The following is a 16,302-nucleotide window of genomic DNA, read 5'->3' as shown; positions in this document are numbered from 1 at the left end:
AAAAAACCCCCCCCCCCCCCCCCCCAACCTTCCACTCCAAACCTGAGTATTTTCTTGCTGTTAGTCATTTGAACTGTCTCACAGAAGTTTTTTAGCATCACAGATGGTTTAAAGAAGGGTGCAGGACCGCACAGCGAGAAGGAGAGAAAGAAAGAAGTGGATAAAGACAGATGGAAGGGCCTGAGATCTCCCCCTTCCAGGAGCAGTGAGGCTTGAGCTTGAAGAACAGAGTCTGAGGTGCCTTCCCCTAGGACCAAAGTTATCCATGTTTCTTGTGTTGTGCCTTGTTAATAGTTCACATTGAGACGCTTCATTTCCATAGAATATTTTTAATGTCACTTATTCCTGTCCCTGGCTTTCTTTTTTTCTTCCTGTTTCTAATCTTTTTTTCTCATGGCATCTCTTTGCTGCAGCATCTGTAATCTTCCCTTGTCTTTTATGTCACTTGGTACTTATACTGGCGGTCCTTTACTGACACTTTAATATCCTTGATGCAGTGTTTACATCATAGGACTTGAAAGCAAAACGCCTTAGTTTTCCTCTTGTTCCAGTGGTTTGTGTTATGGTGAAATAATTCACACAGATGTCCTGTTAGTGGGGAATTGGATCAGAGAGGTATTTGGTATGGAATTTGACTTTGCGTTTCCAGAGAGGCTTTTGGCAAACGTGCTCCATCACATTGACTTTTTCTGTTCGTTCCCTGAGCGATCTTTTGACAGATCATTTACTATGACTTTTACCCAAAATATGCAAAACTTCAATTATTATTTGTTTCAATTTGCTGTAGTTGTATTTTTAGTTGAAGTCCTGACACAGTGAGCTACTTGCGTAATTTTTTTTTGCAAATCATTTTGCTTGAGCTGTGTATATGATGAGGGGAAGAAAAAACCACCCCAGCTTTATTGTGTCCCCTGAAAAAGAGCTTTGCCAATGATTTCAATGGGAGAAAGAGCAGGCAGTGAAAGTCAGTGAAAAACAGGTTTTAAGAATGTGCTTCTCTCTGGCAGTGAGCGAGTCTGCTTATAGTAGTGCAGGCTGTTACTAGTTGGCTGTTATTTACATACTACGTGTACAGAAGTCATCAGTATATGGAAAAGCAAATTCTCAAAGGTTTTACAGTTTTTCTGTTGAACTGTGAGATAAATAACTTGCCCCCCAAATATGTATGTGTGTATATATGTAAATAATTTTTTTTATATGAGCAAGATTGTGGCCTTTTTTGCATTGCTGTTGGAAGAACATATTTTCTGTTTATTGTTCTACAAATGGCATCCAAAAAACCACGTTAACTCTTATCATTGAGGAAGGAATTTCTTTGTTCAGAAAGTTATTTTTTATATGTATGTATATACATACACACACATACATGTTTGTGATTTATCTATAACTGACAGATGAGGATTGCCACATACAGTACTAAAATAACGTGTGATTTCTTGTTAGAGAAATTCTTTAAAATGACAAAAACATGGATGCAGAATCAGGCTTATATTGACTATGTGTACAATCCATGGAAACATATTTGTCTTAAAAATATGTGCAAGAGATTTGTTTCCTCCTTGGTTTGTCATGGCACAGCTGCAGAGGTGAGATTTTCTTTTAAATGCTTTATAAAGATTCAGAATTGGCCTTTTGCTTACTATTTGCTTCCAGATTAAACAGTGAATGGATGCTTTATTCCTATACAAATTGAGTCACTGGGCTTCAAAGTCCTCCTTTAAATTAGAATTTTTAAGAGTGTTTGTTAGAGAATTCTTCCAGGGACTTGATCGTGCTATAATTATTACTTTGAAATTTTAAAATTTCTATTTTGCTTCTGTTTAACCTAAGAAACTGCTGCCCATGCAATTCTGCTATGGAACTGATACATCTGTGCCAATCTTTATAGCACCACCCATCTTCTGACCTGTGCACAGCAAGAAATACCGGTTTGTGGGTTTAAAATGCTGCAGGAGCCAAATTCAATATGCAGGAGCTCGTTCTAGCTGTTGAATATAGAACAGGTACTTTTAAAATTCTTGAACGGTATGCATGTTTTTCAAGTTAGAACATGGCTTATAAATACTAATTGGGGCAGTGATTCCAGTGATTAAGTTGCAGGTACACATCAAGTAACTTTTTCAACAGTCTAATCCTTTTTATAATTATTTGTCATTACAAAAGTTCTTTCAGTTAAAAAAGAATTGAAAGTTAGGTTTAGGGCTTTATAACAGTTTAGAAGCTTTATGTTTGTGATGTATGCAGGTTTAATATTAGCAAAAGTGCAAAAAATGTTACTGCACAATTTGGCTGGAAAACATGATATGGAATGGGTCCACATTAAAGCATTTTTTAAAAGAAATTCCTCTCATATTCCTTTGTTTTCATCTCCAGAGGCATATAAGAGACTTTGAGGAGGAGCAGAGAATTTTTTTCTTTCTCCACATTTCAAACCATGGGGAAAAAAAAAATCTATCTGAAATCCCTTGTGTTACTAATGCTACCGTCCTTCAGAGGCACCAGAGCTGTTTATGAGCACTGTTAAAGTCTCAGGGAAATCCTCTGGTCTGTCAAGGCATGAAGTTTATAGACATTTGTTCTGTTAAATTCAATTCCTTGAAGGATTCAGTTAAAGCATTGATTTGGCTGAAGGAACAGCCCCCGAGGCACTGCTGCTCACAGCCCTCGCCTGTCACCAGCTTGCCCAGACGCCTGCCTAGAAGCCAGCTGCTGGAAGTGGAGCAAACCTCTCGGCACCGTGGTTAGTTGTGGTCACAGCCATGGTGTCCAAGATGACCGCAGGTATTCCAAGCGCAGTTCTGCTCTAGTTTCTTAATGAGAGCAGGGTCATGCCACTAACATTATGAATGTAGTAAGAAAGATGCACTTTTTAATTATTCAGCTTTATAATTCTTGACATTGGCTTACAGGTTTCATCTTATAAAAAATTTTTAACTGCTCAGTTTAAGCTATATGCATTCTTCACATCCCATCAGTCTGTGAATTTGCAAAATGAGAAATACACCGTGCTTAATGATTTTCATGTTCTCCAGGTAGTATACTAATTGTGTTTTTTCACCAAGAAGAATAGTTGCAGACATTAAGGCCTATCTCAATTTTACATGTTTTTACCAAAACTATTTCTGTCTTTTCCGCTTCTGGCACTTCCAGCAAAAGTAAACAGAAGGGAGAAATAACTTAGCATGGCATCTGAATACTTTCTTTGTGGGTTTTGGGTTTTTTTTTTATTTTTTATGGTATTCAGAGCAACTGTGGTTGGGGTTTAATGTATTGAGCAGGAAGGGATATGCTTATAGCAGGAACCCAAGAGGGAAAGGCGAGCAGCAGATGTCTCAAAGCTTTAGACTTACACTTCACAGATTATTTGTCTGTATAAATCAGACAGTGCAATGTAGATTACTGCTTTTGGGGAGGGAGGAGGAGGAGTTTATGTCATCATTGGTGGACATAATTATTCTTATTTTCTCAGATTAATTTATTTGGGGATGAATGTTAAGATATGTTTAGAATCAGACAGTTTACAATGATTTCAGGATGCTCTGCTAGGCTATAAATCTCCTGGGGACCAGGTACACCACATCAATCATGACCTAGCATAAGCAGAGAAGACAAGAGATTGAACTTACGTTTGACAGTACTGCGTGACTCCTGGAACCCAGCTGACTCTGAACCCCAGCCCAGGGCTTCACACTCGCGCTCCTCCCCTTGCCCATGCCTGGCACTCGTGCTTGCACCTCCTCTGCTCTTTTCTGCCAGCCAGCACATCTTCCAGAGCCCCACGCTGCGCTTACGCCCGTCCTCCAGGGTCTGATATACCCAGTTGGGAGTAAAGGCAGCTGCGTTGTTAAGAATAAGTGAGACCAGGGCTACCAACACAGCTGTGGCTACCAGTTTCTGGACAGTCATATCTGACTGTCAGCTTGCTGCCAGTCTCTATTTGCAGAAGACACGAGGTCTCAATCAGCTGCAGCACATTGAAATTGGACTTAAAACAGAGGCAGCTTCGCTAGGATGTTACGAATGGCTAGAGGACATCACCGTTCATTCTCAAAGTCAACTCCAGAGGTGTTTCTGATCAAGGAAATGAGAATTTTGTGAGGTAGGTAGGAGAATTCCATAAAATAAGAACACGAAGAAGCTTTTTTAGGTCCTTCCCCGCTTTGGCTTATCCACCTTCTTGCACTTTGATAAGTAATGCCAGTCCTGTGATGAACTGAACGATAGGGAGGTCCATTCCTTGTGAGACGAGGCGAGTCCAGAAAGAATCCAGTCTCGAGGCAGGAGAGCCTGAGCTGCTGCCGGGGCAGAGGCGGGGATGCTCGCCTGCAGCGTGCCAAGCGCGCTGGATCCTCCGAGTCAACCAGCGCCGCTCCGAAAGCCTTGTTTTCGGGTGCAAATTTCAGAATATCCCGCAAACCGCGACAAATTTCATTCTCTCAAAGCCAAGCCGAACTGGAGGTGAATGCTGTCATCCCAAAGGAGCTCTGCAAGTTTGGAGTATCTCGAGGAGTTTGCTCTGCCGTGTCCCTCTCTGAAGATCCGAGCTGCGAGTGCAGGGATCGGAGAACAGCCACTGCTGTGAGGAAAAGGCCCCCCCACCTCTCCACGAAGAGGAAATGGCTGTTTTTGTGGCTGTTTTTGGTGAGCCTCAGGGCGTAGTCGACTGCAACAAACAGAGCCACTGCCACAGCAGTCAAACATTAACAGGATGTGTTTCCTGAAAGGAAAAGACTATGGAGACTTCTAAAGTTGTACCTCCTCCCCTCGGAGAGCCCCCCTCCCCGTCTCACTCCTCCTACCCTCCCAGCAGCACAAAGCAGGGCTGCGAGGACCGGGCGGCACATCGCAGGGGAGCCCGGCAGCAAATCAGAGGTTCTCTTTAAAAGGAAAAAAAGAAATCTTCAGCTTCAGCCTTCTGAGCATCAGGTCTGCAGAAACAGATTGAGGAGGGGGATTTTGAAATGCTTTTTATTGAAAGCAAAACACTATTGGGGTTAGCTGTTGAACAGATGCCGAAAGCAGGGGGGCGGGGGGGTGTCCACTGATGTCCCCCTTCCTCTCTGCAACCGTAGAAGGGAGCATGGCAGATACATAGAAGATATAAAATCTCGAGATTCTCAACCTGATAAACAAGCAAATTTGGGGGTGTCTGAAAAGGCAGTTTGCAAGTATTACGATGTGAATGGAGTTGAAAATCACTGCATTGCGACTGTGCAGGGCTGGCACAGCCCTGAGCCCCACGTCCTGGTGTGCTGTGAACGCTGGTGGCTCTGCGGTGCCTCTGAGGAGGCTGGCTACCTCCCTTCAGTGCTCAGAGGATGGAAAAACTTATATTAAATTGCTTAATATAATGTCTCTGTTCACAATCCAGTACAGAATCGACCGCCATACAGCAAGCCAGGACCGCAGCACTGGTGCTGCAAAAGCTGCAAGGAAAGCAGCTCTAATTAACAGATTAAAAAAGAGTTGTTGAGGACATTTCAAACTGTCCCTGAACTGTCCCTGTTTCCAGAGAGGTCTTGCAGAGTCCGGCTCTCCAAATGGCTGTTCGCTGTTTCATATTTCCATCAGCTGCCACAGCAGGAGCTGCCGCGGGGCCAGGGACGAGGGCGGTGATCCCCAGCGGGCATTGCCCTGCTGCTGCTGTGGCTGCCAGCTTCTCCTGCCCCTCTGGGCCTTATTGCCTGTGGTTATGCCCTTCCTTGATCTGAGCCTGTCAAAATTCTTTAGGCTGAAAAAATACTGTCCAAGGTGTAGTATTAAATAGTACATTGTGAAACAAAGGTGTGACATTCTTGTCAACAGCCTGGAGAGGGAGTAGTGAGAAGTCGTGGCAGAGTACCCGCATCACCAGGCGCAGCTGCACCACACCCATCCCACCTGAGATGTTGGCACAAGAGTTCACATCAGTGTAGTTAATAAAATTAGATTAGAAATGGATTTAATTTTATAGCAGTTCAGTCTTGCCAGCTAAGTTACTTTTGCCCTTAGTCAACAGATCCGTACTGACCCAGTACATGTAGACAAACTGGTTGGAAATTTTTTGAAAGTCAATGTTTTATTTTCTAAGACTTGTTGCTGAGAGGAGTGGAAAATACTTCAAGGAAGTTTATATGCCCCTATAATTAGGTTTCAGCTATTGCAATTGAATGTACAAATCTGGCTATGAATTCACCCCTCCTCTGTGCGCTTGGTTCATTTTTAATCCTTAAATGGATTAAGCTTTAGGTACTTTGAGTATCTTCATACTCTGACAGCAGTACAGCATCTTTGATTTCTTTTTTTCCTGTGATTGGTCAGGTTTCTATACATCTCCGGTTTTGGAAGTTTCAATATAAATAACACACTGGTACCTGCCATTCTTCAGAGAAATTTCCTAACAACAATGACTATATTTTCACATTTTATAACCCATGGATTATTTGTTATTATTTTAAGCCTGTGATTCAGCAGCAAGGCAGATGATGTTCATATACAGATAATGCCAGGAGAGATTTACCCGTAGGGAAAATCTCTTCTACCCAATCGGACACCTGCTTCTGCCCCCTCCTGTCTTTGATTTTTGTGATTTGTTGAAGTCAGCATGTATTTTCACGAGGACACAAACTTTGTTTGCGTGTTACATGTAAAAAAAATACAGCAATTGTATTTTACAAAGGCTGAACAAATCAGTCTAATCATTTAAAACTCAGTCACATCTCTTCCTCTTTCCACACCAATTATTTAGTGTGAGAATATTCAAACTGTTTTGAATTCCATCAACATTAAAAATAAATCATATTCTTCCTAAGTCATACTTGTATTTGAGCGTCAAAGGGACCAGGTGATCTAAACATCATGGCAATAGTTTATGGTTTGAGATATATGATACTTGAGAAATTCTTCATGTGACATATGCAAATCCATGCAAGTCAATGAGTTTGCATTTAAGGCAGCTTTCCCAGAGGAAAAAAATAAATCTCTCTCTCCCATATTGCCGCCTCTTGTGGCCGCAGATGGGTGGGCGGCTACGTAGTGAGTTGCAGCTGGGAACGGATGCAGGTGAGTCAAGTGGATCAGTTCACAGCCACATAAAACACAGGAGGTGGCGCTGGGACTGGTGACAAAGTTGGCCTTAAATCAGATGCTTCATCCTTCTAGCCACGCTGAGGTGGTCATCTCCAAAAAGGCTGCATAACTTTAAGTCCGTATTGTCTCTCTGTTGATGGGGACCGCCACATCACAATGATTTGGGACTTTAGTTTTTGTGATGATGGAAATTTTTCTGGGAACCCTGATCATGACTTCCAGAGCAGAAAGGACAGCAGCACTGTGGTCTTCAGCCGGCCCAGATAATACACCAGTATGGAGAGTATCTGAGGGGCGATGCAAGGCAGTAGTAACTGCTGTTGGCTGCAGTAATTCAGCAAGCACATGATGAATTTTTTTCCCATGGCAAAATTTCTGGTGGATGTTCTTGTCTGGAAGTACCCGTTTGCTAATTGATTGTTCCATGCTAGAGAGTGGTTCTGCTCAGTGGTAGGTTAAATTACTTCACACAATTTGCATAGCAGCTTATAAAGCATTTTGGGTCTTTCTGGGTGAGAAATGAGTTCTGTAAATGTAATTTTACTTTCAGAGTCTCAATAATACAGATTATATCAGATAACTAGTTTCTTCCATAAGGGATTTATCCATTTACTACCTAATAAATTCTGTTTACAGTTGTTTATGCAGGGCACAATCTTTTTTCTATTATTTTTTAACAGGCAAATGGCTTTTTATCATTCTATTCAACTAATAACAATGTCTAAAGATGTAAAATTGGGGAATTCCCCAAGTGAGTAGAATGCACCAAGTCAAAATTAAATGAGTTTTGCAAAGATCTGGTAAATTTCCCTAGCCTGCTCATACCGAAATGGCTCAGTTATTCATTTTTTGTTACAGTTTTAATCAAATGGTTCTTGTTGGCACGTTCACAGTCAGTGACATTCTCTATCTTCACTCAGATCTTGTGCTTCCAGTTCAAAACAGTCCAGGAATCCTTCTGATCCTTTAAAAAAAAAAAAAAATCACCTCAATAAACACTTCTCTACTGATGAATGTGCAGAAGTATATTCAATTGCAGTACTTACTGCATTCCTTAGGACACAAGAGTTTTGTTTGATACAATTCACACTGAACAATAGCTTGGTGTTGATTTTATCAGGATAAGTTTGGAATAGACAAATCTATGTATTTAATATGATATTATAGATCCTATTCTGTAACGCTTTTGTTGATTTATCAAATATTCTGTTTCTGCCAGGGAAGAGTTTTTAGGAATAATCTAGAGAGCTTTCAATGTTTTGATAATACATGAAAAATGCCTGGCATATTTCTCAAAGAAGCACTCATTTAATATGATTAACGCTATCAAGAATCTCATTGAATTGTTGCAACTTTTCATACATTATTTAGTTCCTTGTTATCTTTTAGTCCCACTGAACAGGGATAACCAGAATCCCATAAATGCATTTTAAAAGCATCTAACGTAATTTAGCTACATCAGATAAAACTTTGTTTTTTCAAGTCCTGAGTTTTTTCCGGGTTACAAGAGAACAGACAGTAAGCCACCAATTTTGACATTTTAACTCTCTATTTATTTTGCAGTGGTTTGAAGATAAGATCAGTGTCCATTTTTATAGATGTGTTTAAAATTTTACATAGTACTTCTAAACGATCAGCTTTTCATGCCTGCTAACCTTACGCGTCACGTAGTTTGTCTCATTTGACCATGTCCAAGCCCTCTGTAGCCGTTATCGTCCACAGTGTGATGCTTTTATCCTATGACAGGTCTGTCACATCACATGTATGTAAAGGTGATCGTAAAGGAATTACCTGGTCAGAATCAGCCACTGCTGTACATTTCAGCCAGATGACGTTATTCTAACACGTTTTTTCAGGGGTTGGAAGGTGCAACTTTAAGTTACTGAAATCCAGGCAAAGGATTAACATTTGAAAGATAGTAATAGATGTTGTTAATTTTCCTTAGGAAGCAGCACCTGCTTTGTCCCATGCTTTTCCTTTGCATAGAAAACACACCCGAGCAGCACGTAGGCAGCGGGTGGAGGCTGGGGAAGGGTGGTGCCCAGCGCCCTGCGGCGCCCGTCCAGGCCGGCCCAGACACCGTTTACATTAGGGTAAGTCTCGTAGTAAACACTTCGCACCAGAACAGTACATCCACTGTGGTCCCAGTTGGCTGAGCTGCTGAGGACCTGCTTTGAATTGCTTGTGCAGTTTATTTTGCGATAGGGAAGTGAAGCTTCCTTGTCCCCACCGTTGGGTCAGCAAAAGCTCTCCCTCTTGCTGGATTTATTTCCATTTTTGGCGGCCCAGGCTGTGCCTGAGGCGCAAGGGGACACCCACCTGCTCCAGGTAGATGTATGCATTAGGGACGTAGTAATATGATATACTATATATAATATAGTGTGGTAGCTATTATACCTGATATTAGTGTTATAGACATTATATCTTACACTAGTATTTCTCTTTGCATTATACAGTAGTCTTTTAAAGCAGAATGCTTAGGGTCCTGTTCAACGAAGTGGGGCCCAAATTGGAAAGCAAGCTGCTTTTTTTCTCCTGATGAAAATATTTAGAGACAAGAGATGGAACATATATTCATTTTCCAGATATACCCCATTAGAGGGAGAGAGGTTTTGTAGTGAGATGCTTCAGACATATAAATCTCCAGCGCTTCTAAATAATACTCCATTTACTGGATTTTTTTCTTTAAACTTTCACGCAAAAATGGGCAATGAAAAATATATAGGAACAGAAGGGTTTGTAAAATGAGACTGTTAGATGCTATAAACATAGTTTCATAGAAAAACAGATGCAAAAGATCAGATAAAAAGGAAGAAAAACTTTTTCATCAAATATGTGATAAAACTTCTGTCCAGTCTTAAGAGGCATCAAAGTTTGCTTTCCAAATCCATACTGCTGTTGACGTGGCCTGAAGCCTGGGAGTTTGGGGTGCAGCGGCAGATCATTTATTGGTGTGCTTCATGGGGAGGCACTGCTCCCCCGGGATGCTCGGGGAGCACGTTCTCATGGCTCTGCTCACACTGTTGCTGCATCTGGTCTTCATTAAGTTTCCAGCTTCGGCTGACGAAGTACAGATGCGAGCGGCTTTGCAGGGGGGAGAAGAGGAGGAGGAGGGGAAGAACAGGAAATTCCCAGAGCATGAGCTGGGGGCAGGGTAAATCATTACTTGGCATTTTATATGCGACAGCGGGGCCAGGCCTGGAAAGAAGAGTTGCTGTTTTTTAGGGATGCAAGGACAGATTTGTCTTTCTCGCTACACTAACGACTGTTGAGAGATAAACCGTGGTTTTGCCTGGGGTTTAAGTGAGCCTGTTCTGCACCTCCTGTTTCTTGTTCCTTAACCAGTTCTGCATTAATTTGCCCACATTCCCGAGGGGCAGCAAAACTGATGGGCAGGACTCTTGCTCTGGTGCTGGAGGTGTCCGCCTGCTAGGGAGGTTGTGCCATCCCAAGGCTGAAGCTGGTCGTCTTGAGATATGGAGAAACATGGAAGCACGTTGCTGATGATTCCCGTATCGTTCTCTTCTCTAAACCCATCCCTTGCCAGCAGGCCTGCCGGGTGCCTCAAGCTGAATAGTTTGCAAGGCAAATGTCTAAAAAACAATTTGGTGTTATAAAAAGTGTCTGTTCTGTGTGATCAGCCATGGTGTGGAGAGGCTGGAGGTGTCTTTTCAGGGTGAAGGTAAAACACAGGTTCTGGCTAAAGGTCCCCTGGTCTTTCTGCAGGAGCTGTGGGTGGATCAGTCCCCGTGTCCTGGCCCTGGCCCTGGCCCAGGTTTGGGAGCACGGATCTGCTGCGTTATCCCCCCGTGGTTTCGGTGAGACACGATCCGTGCCGTTGCCAAGCCAAGGCCTGGTTGCGGTGCTCTGTGGTGGTCAACAGCTCTGCGGTTTGTGCCTCTATTGGGCAGCGAGACCTTCTGTGTGTTGTGTGGTAGTTTATTTTTGTAAAGTACTTCGGCTCTTTTGCATTTCACAGGGTGGTGTTACTCTGGTACCTTTCTAGTTTTTAAATAAGTTATAATAAACAATTTATTAAAATAATGAATACAAACAAATATATTAATAAGTATATAATATATGCATATGAAGGTGGTCTTTGCAAGCAAATAGTATGTTGCTGTGTCAGAAATACTTGCGTACCTTAGCAGCAGTATATGGAGTGTGGTGCTAAAATGAATGGTCTCTCAAAGCAGAAACAGTTTTCTAATATTTTGCTGCAGGAAGAAAATGGAAATAATACATGTATGTACCTTTTCAGAGCAGTGTCCTTCTTGTGAGGGACTTGTCTACTGGAAAGAACCAGCCTGTGCTGCAGCTCCACGTGGACCAGGGGCGAAGGTTTGGCTGTGGGTTCTCCTGCATGCAGCTGCTAACGAAGCCGTCCTTAGCTCCAGTGGGAGAATGGGAACTCCTCTGTGCAGAGCAGGGCCAGGTTCATTAGATGAAACATTCCTTCAAGCGCTTCTGGAGGGCAGAGGCAGGAAAAAGGATGGTCAGAGGGAGCCAATGTTTTCACGTTTCATAGGTACTTGTGCTGGTGAGCTGCTCTTAGCCTGTCTCTTGCTTTGGTCTCTGCGTTGGTAAGTCCGTGCAAGCACTGCTCTGCCGTCGACACCTCCAAATTCAGTGTCTTTGGTCCGGTTTGACCACAGTGCTGAATTTCTGGTGGGTGCTCACCATCTGCACAGCTGGGGCTGTTGGGAAGGCAGTGCTTGCCAAAGTAAAACTAAGCGCAGAGCACATCAACTGGAGGTGTTTCTTCCCCTGTATTTGTTGCACCCAAGTGGTACCCCGCTGCTGAGCCTCTCAGGTTAGTTTTGCAAATGGTTTGGAGTGGAGGAGGAAGAGGTGGGATGGCAGAGCTCCAGCTCCTCGGGGCAGAAGTACATCTGGGTGGTCCACTGCATATGGCTGGCATGGGTGCCGAGGTGGCCCACGGGCAGACTGTGCGTGGGGCAAGAGCTCCCAAAGAGGAACCCCTGGGGCAGCAGCTCCCACCGAGTTTTGAAGTTGGCAGGAGCCATTGCCATTCAGGAAAGGATAATGCAGCCGATAGGTGATGAGTAGCATCTTCTGGGTCCTGCTGTGTGTCTCTGCACACTGTTGTCTTTTAACTTTGTACTTTAAAATACACTATTTGGTCTATTTCCTTTCAAAAGTTTCCACTCCCTGTAGTCTAAATAAGATTTCTCATCCGCTCTTCTCTGTTCAAGCCCGTGAGCTTTCATCGTCTTGCATTGAGGGAATTTTGAGCCGTCAAGGCTCTGAAAAATAAAGATTTTTATTTCCTTTCAGAAACTTGCCGTTAGTCAATTTGACAATGCACAGCACAGGCATGTGTCCCTTCACCCAGAGTAAAACGGCTATTGGCAACTTCTTCTGGCGTGCTACAGATTTTGGAAAATATATTTCTTTTCCTTGTGTGTTGTGAAGCGCAGCCATGCCCACACGCACAAGATTTGACATCTTTTACTAATGACAGAACTCGCTGTCCTTGTTGATCAAAGCCAGGTGGCAATATCTACCAAGGCCTAAATGTTCTTTAAAGGTGTTTTTCTTGCTATTTCCAGTTCCAGATACAGGCAGTGGCTGGAATAAAAGAGAAACCAATTCCAACTTTTCAAAAATTAGGATGGTCACATCTTCTGCTGATGTAAGTCAGCATTTCTATACTGGGTGGCGATGCGTAGACTTACACTCAGAAGGATCTAGCGCTGAAGTTTTTGTAAGGCCTTTCCAGTTCAGAAATTACTGTGCTCTGTTTCAATGTTCCTTTTGGCTCCCCAGTCTGGGGAACTTGGACGTGTCGGAGCAGAGCATGAGAGGAGGCTGCGTTTGAACCACATTCAGCACGGACATGCAGATGTAAGAAATTCAGTAAAATATTCAGACATGCATTTTTGCTTTTCTAAACAAGCCAAATTTCTGACCTATCTGAAATTTGCCCCTGATTTATCACTTCTGATCCTATTTTATTTTCTCTATCCTGTTTGACCTTAATGAAGTTTATGTCACGTATTTATGTTGATTACTACCTGAAAACTTTATACCAGTTGTAGTTGTAAATAAAAGATGATCTAATTGTAAAATAGCTTAGGAAAAGCATTTTTTCTTTGCCTTTCTTTATTGTATGTGTTTGACAGCACGTCGTGTCTCATCTGCTTCGCTACTTCCCGGTTAGTCACTTTCCCCTGTTTGTGCAGGGCTTTCCCACAGCAACTGGGAAGCAAAAAACATTTTAATCATAGGAAAACTGGAAGGGGATTTGCTTGCAGATGCACGACCTGAAGTGTCATTCAACTCTTTTTTTTTCTTCTTTTTTTTCTTGCTTTTATCATTTAGATCATTATTTTGTGCTGTGGTGGTGTCTGAGAACTGTATGGACCATACCTCCGCTGAGGTCCACACGCTGAAAAAAACCCATATGCTTATGGTTTCTAGTAGTCAAACATACTGCGTTTTATTCTGAAGAGCCTCAAATGTAAATAGAATCTACGAAAATCTTTGCTCGTCACCCCATGTAATGGTCACCTGTGTCACGGTCCTTCTGTTGAGCAACGCTGCCTGCTGAGACCTGACGTTCCTGCATGGGCGCGCGGTGCTCAGCCAGTCCCTGCCTCTGTCTTGGCAGAGGATTTTGCAATGTTAAGTGTAAGCTCTTAGCCCTGAGGAGTTCTCATTCCGAGCACTGCAAAGCTTTTCTTTGTGCCATTTTTTATGCAAGTTTTAAATTAGAACATGATAGTTTGATCAGTTGTTTCCTACACATCATTCCCTGTTGTCGAGTGCAACTATTAGGCTCCCAATAGCTGTTCCATGTTTGAACTATGCAGGACAGTAGCAGGACGTTGCCACTGTAAGGTTTATGTATTTAAGACTTTTCTCATAGTTTTTCTTTTAAATTCTGAACATCGACGTGGGGGTACTGTGAATGTCTGTATGTTGCAGCTACAGCAAGAAGCACAGTGATGGGTGCGTGATGAATGTTTATATACGTGCAAACATAACTGCTTTTGTTTAGACATTGATGTAAAACAAAACCCGCAATATTTCCTTAAGGCTGTGGGCATTCAGCTCCAGAACTAACCTTTATGTCTGAGGCCTATTTCTGTTCCTCTTCAATCTTCACACGGCAACTGGAGTCTCTTTGTTACGTCCAGCAAGTGTCCAATGGACTAATGGTTTTCCCTTTCACACTCCTCTTCCCTTGCATCTTACCTGCTTAGTACCCAGCCTTAAAGGCGACACCATAACAGCTCTCCTTTTCTTTCCCATTTCTCACAGTGAGGCTGTCTGGGAGAGCATGGCTCGCATGTGTGTGAAGACTCAGAGGCTCGATGTTGCCAAAATTTGCCTTGGAAACATGGGTCACGCAAGAGGAGCCAAGGCGTTGAGGGAGGCTGAACAAGAACCAGAGCAGGAGGCCAGGGTGGCTGTGCTGGCCATTCAGCTGGGCATGCTGGTAAGCCCCGCCAACCATACGCATCCGGGAGTATCCACCCCACTTAACTAGGGACAAAAATGAGAAACTCACCATTTTTTTAAAATTCTGAAATGCAAAACCCTTGGTGGAGAGTAAAACCTATTGCCAGGTTTCCAAGGAATGATGAAGAATAATTCTGACAATTATTTTCCTGATGTTGAGTTTTTATCTTAGGGAAATAGGCATCTCCTTCAGCATTGCACAGCCTCGTGCTGCACGACTCCCGTGTGACACTGATCAGGGGCTTTCCCTGAGCTCCAGAGGCTCAGCAGTCCCCTGAGCCCTTTTCACGTTCCTCAAAGAGTAGATGAGAATGAGCGTGGCAGAATCTGATGCCTGGAAATAAGAGTACCAGGAGCCGTAGCTGCCTAAGGGTATAGCAAACTAATTTGTCTGTTTTCTTAACTGCTGTACAGAATTTATATATGGGAGTTTTACTCCCATATGAAAAATTGCTGAATGAGGGAAACTGCTGAATGAAGGAGGTGATGAAACCATCTTTTAAGGATGGTTTATATGTGAAACATTAAGCAGAAAAACTGTTTTCTTGGGGCATAATCCTTCCAAGCTTAATCATTCTAAGTTTGACTGGATTAAAAAAAGGATGTACTTTAAAGTATTGTAGCTAAACTGTTTCAAAAAACATACATTAAGGTCCAATATGGGAAACGCAAGTTCCGTTTTGACATGTTTGTTTGTAGAGTGAAAGGCTAAAGCTGTGTTCTGCCAGAGAGCGAGGGCTGGCTTAAGGCATTTAAGCAGTTTAGGCAAGATCGATGTTTCCTGCAGGCTTGGAGAGCTCTGGCGAGTCGCTTTTGCTGCTTGTGCTGTCCCAGAAATGCCTGTTCTGCCACAGTCGCCCAGATTTCCATCCCAGCTTCTTCCGTCGTGGGAGCAGTAACTTGTCTGGATCCAGCACAGCCAGGGGACATGGTCAGGCTTTTCTCCCCGTAGTCTGGTGCACGGGGTGACTGTCCCTTGTGCCTGTATCTGGAGCCCGACCTGGCAGCAAATACATACCAAAATGGACCTTGTCTTTCCCATGTGTCTTTACTGTAGTCTGAACCCACTCCCCTTGATTACCAACAGAACTGAGATCTAAAATGGGTTTGAGACCAGCGTTATCATGTGGTCTGAAAACTGACCGGAGTGCTGTTGAGTTAGGTGAATGATAAGAGCATGTATTCTACTTGGTTCGCCTTTATTTAATGTCTTCATCGATGCTCTGTAAGAAAAGCAGAGATTTTTTAGTTTGGGAGCCATAAAAGATCCAGGCCATATGATCTGTAAGAGGGAAAAACTGGGAAAGGAGAATTGATGAAATACCCCACAGTTCATAGGAAATCATGAATTAGATAAAAATGGCAAGGTGCTATGACAGCAAAATCTGTTTGGGGCTGCATTTGAGGAGACGCCACATCTTGGGGCTTTGGTTTGATAACTTCTGTCCATGTATTTGTTGCAGCTACAGCTGGAACATTGGCTTCTACCCTTAAGTATCTCATTACCAGAAAACAACATTGATGAACTGGAAGAAGTTCAGAGAAAATCAGTGCAAATTGTTAAGCTCTTGGAAAGGTTTCACAGACAAGGAAATCTTTAAGATAGCCAAATAATTAGAATTTGGCTTAAAAAGGTGTTTAGCAATCAAAGGTTTAACAAGGCCCAGTGCAAGGTCCTGCGCCTGGGTCGGGGCAACCCCCGGTATCAATACAGGCTGGGGGATGAAGGGATTGAGAGCAGCCCTG

General features: G+C 42.9%; 2 protein-coding genes across 2 annotated transcripts in view; one reads left to right on the top strand and one right to left on the bottom strand.

Annotated features, from left to right (window-relative positions):
- Nucleotides 1-4,548, bottom strand: part of TMEM204 (transmembrane protein 204) — a 30,382-nt gene extending 25,834 nt beyond the window's left edge. Inside the window, exon 1 of the mRNA XM_009324238.1 lies at nucleotides 3,627-4,548. Coding sequence (XP_009322513.1) covers nucleotides 3,627-3,906 — 280 coding nt within the window. The 5' untranslated portion in view covers nucleotides 3,907-4,548. The remainder of the gene's footprint in view (nucleotides 1-3,626) is intronic.
- The window catches only part of IFT140 (intraflagellar transport 140), a 92,267-nt gene that overhangs the window by 67,039 nt on the left and 8,926 nt on the right, over nucleotides 1-16,302 (top strand). Inside the window, 1 exon segment of the mRNA XM_009324239.1 lies at nucleotides 14,356-14,533. Within this exon segment, the coding sequence (XP_009322514.1) occupies nucleotides 14,356-14,533 (178 nt within the window).

This window comes from Pygoscelis adeliae, unplaced genomic scaffold, assembly GCF_000699105.1.
Source record: "Pygoscelis adeliae isolate BGI_AS28 unplaced genomic scaffold, ASM69910v1 Scaffold505, whole genome shotgun sequence".
Classification (NCBI taxonomy): domain Eukaryota; kingdom Metazoa; phylum Chordata; class Aves; order Sphenisciformes; family Spheniscidae; genus Pygoscelis; species Pygoscelis adeliae.
Note: the sequence above shows the minus strand (reverse complement) of the source record. Positions and strands in the feature narration are given on the sequence as shown.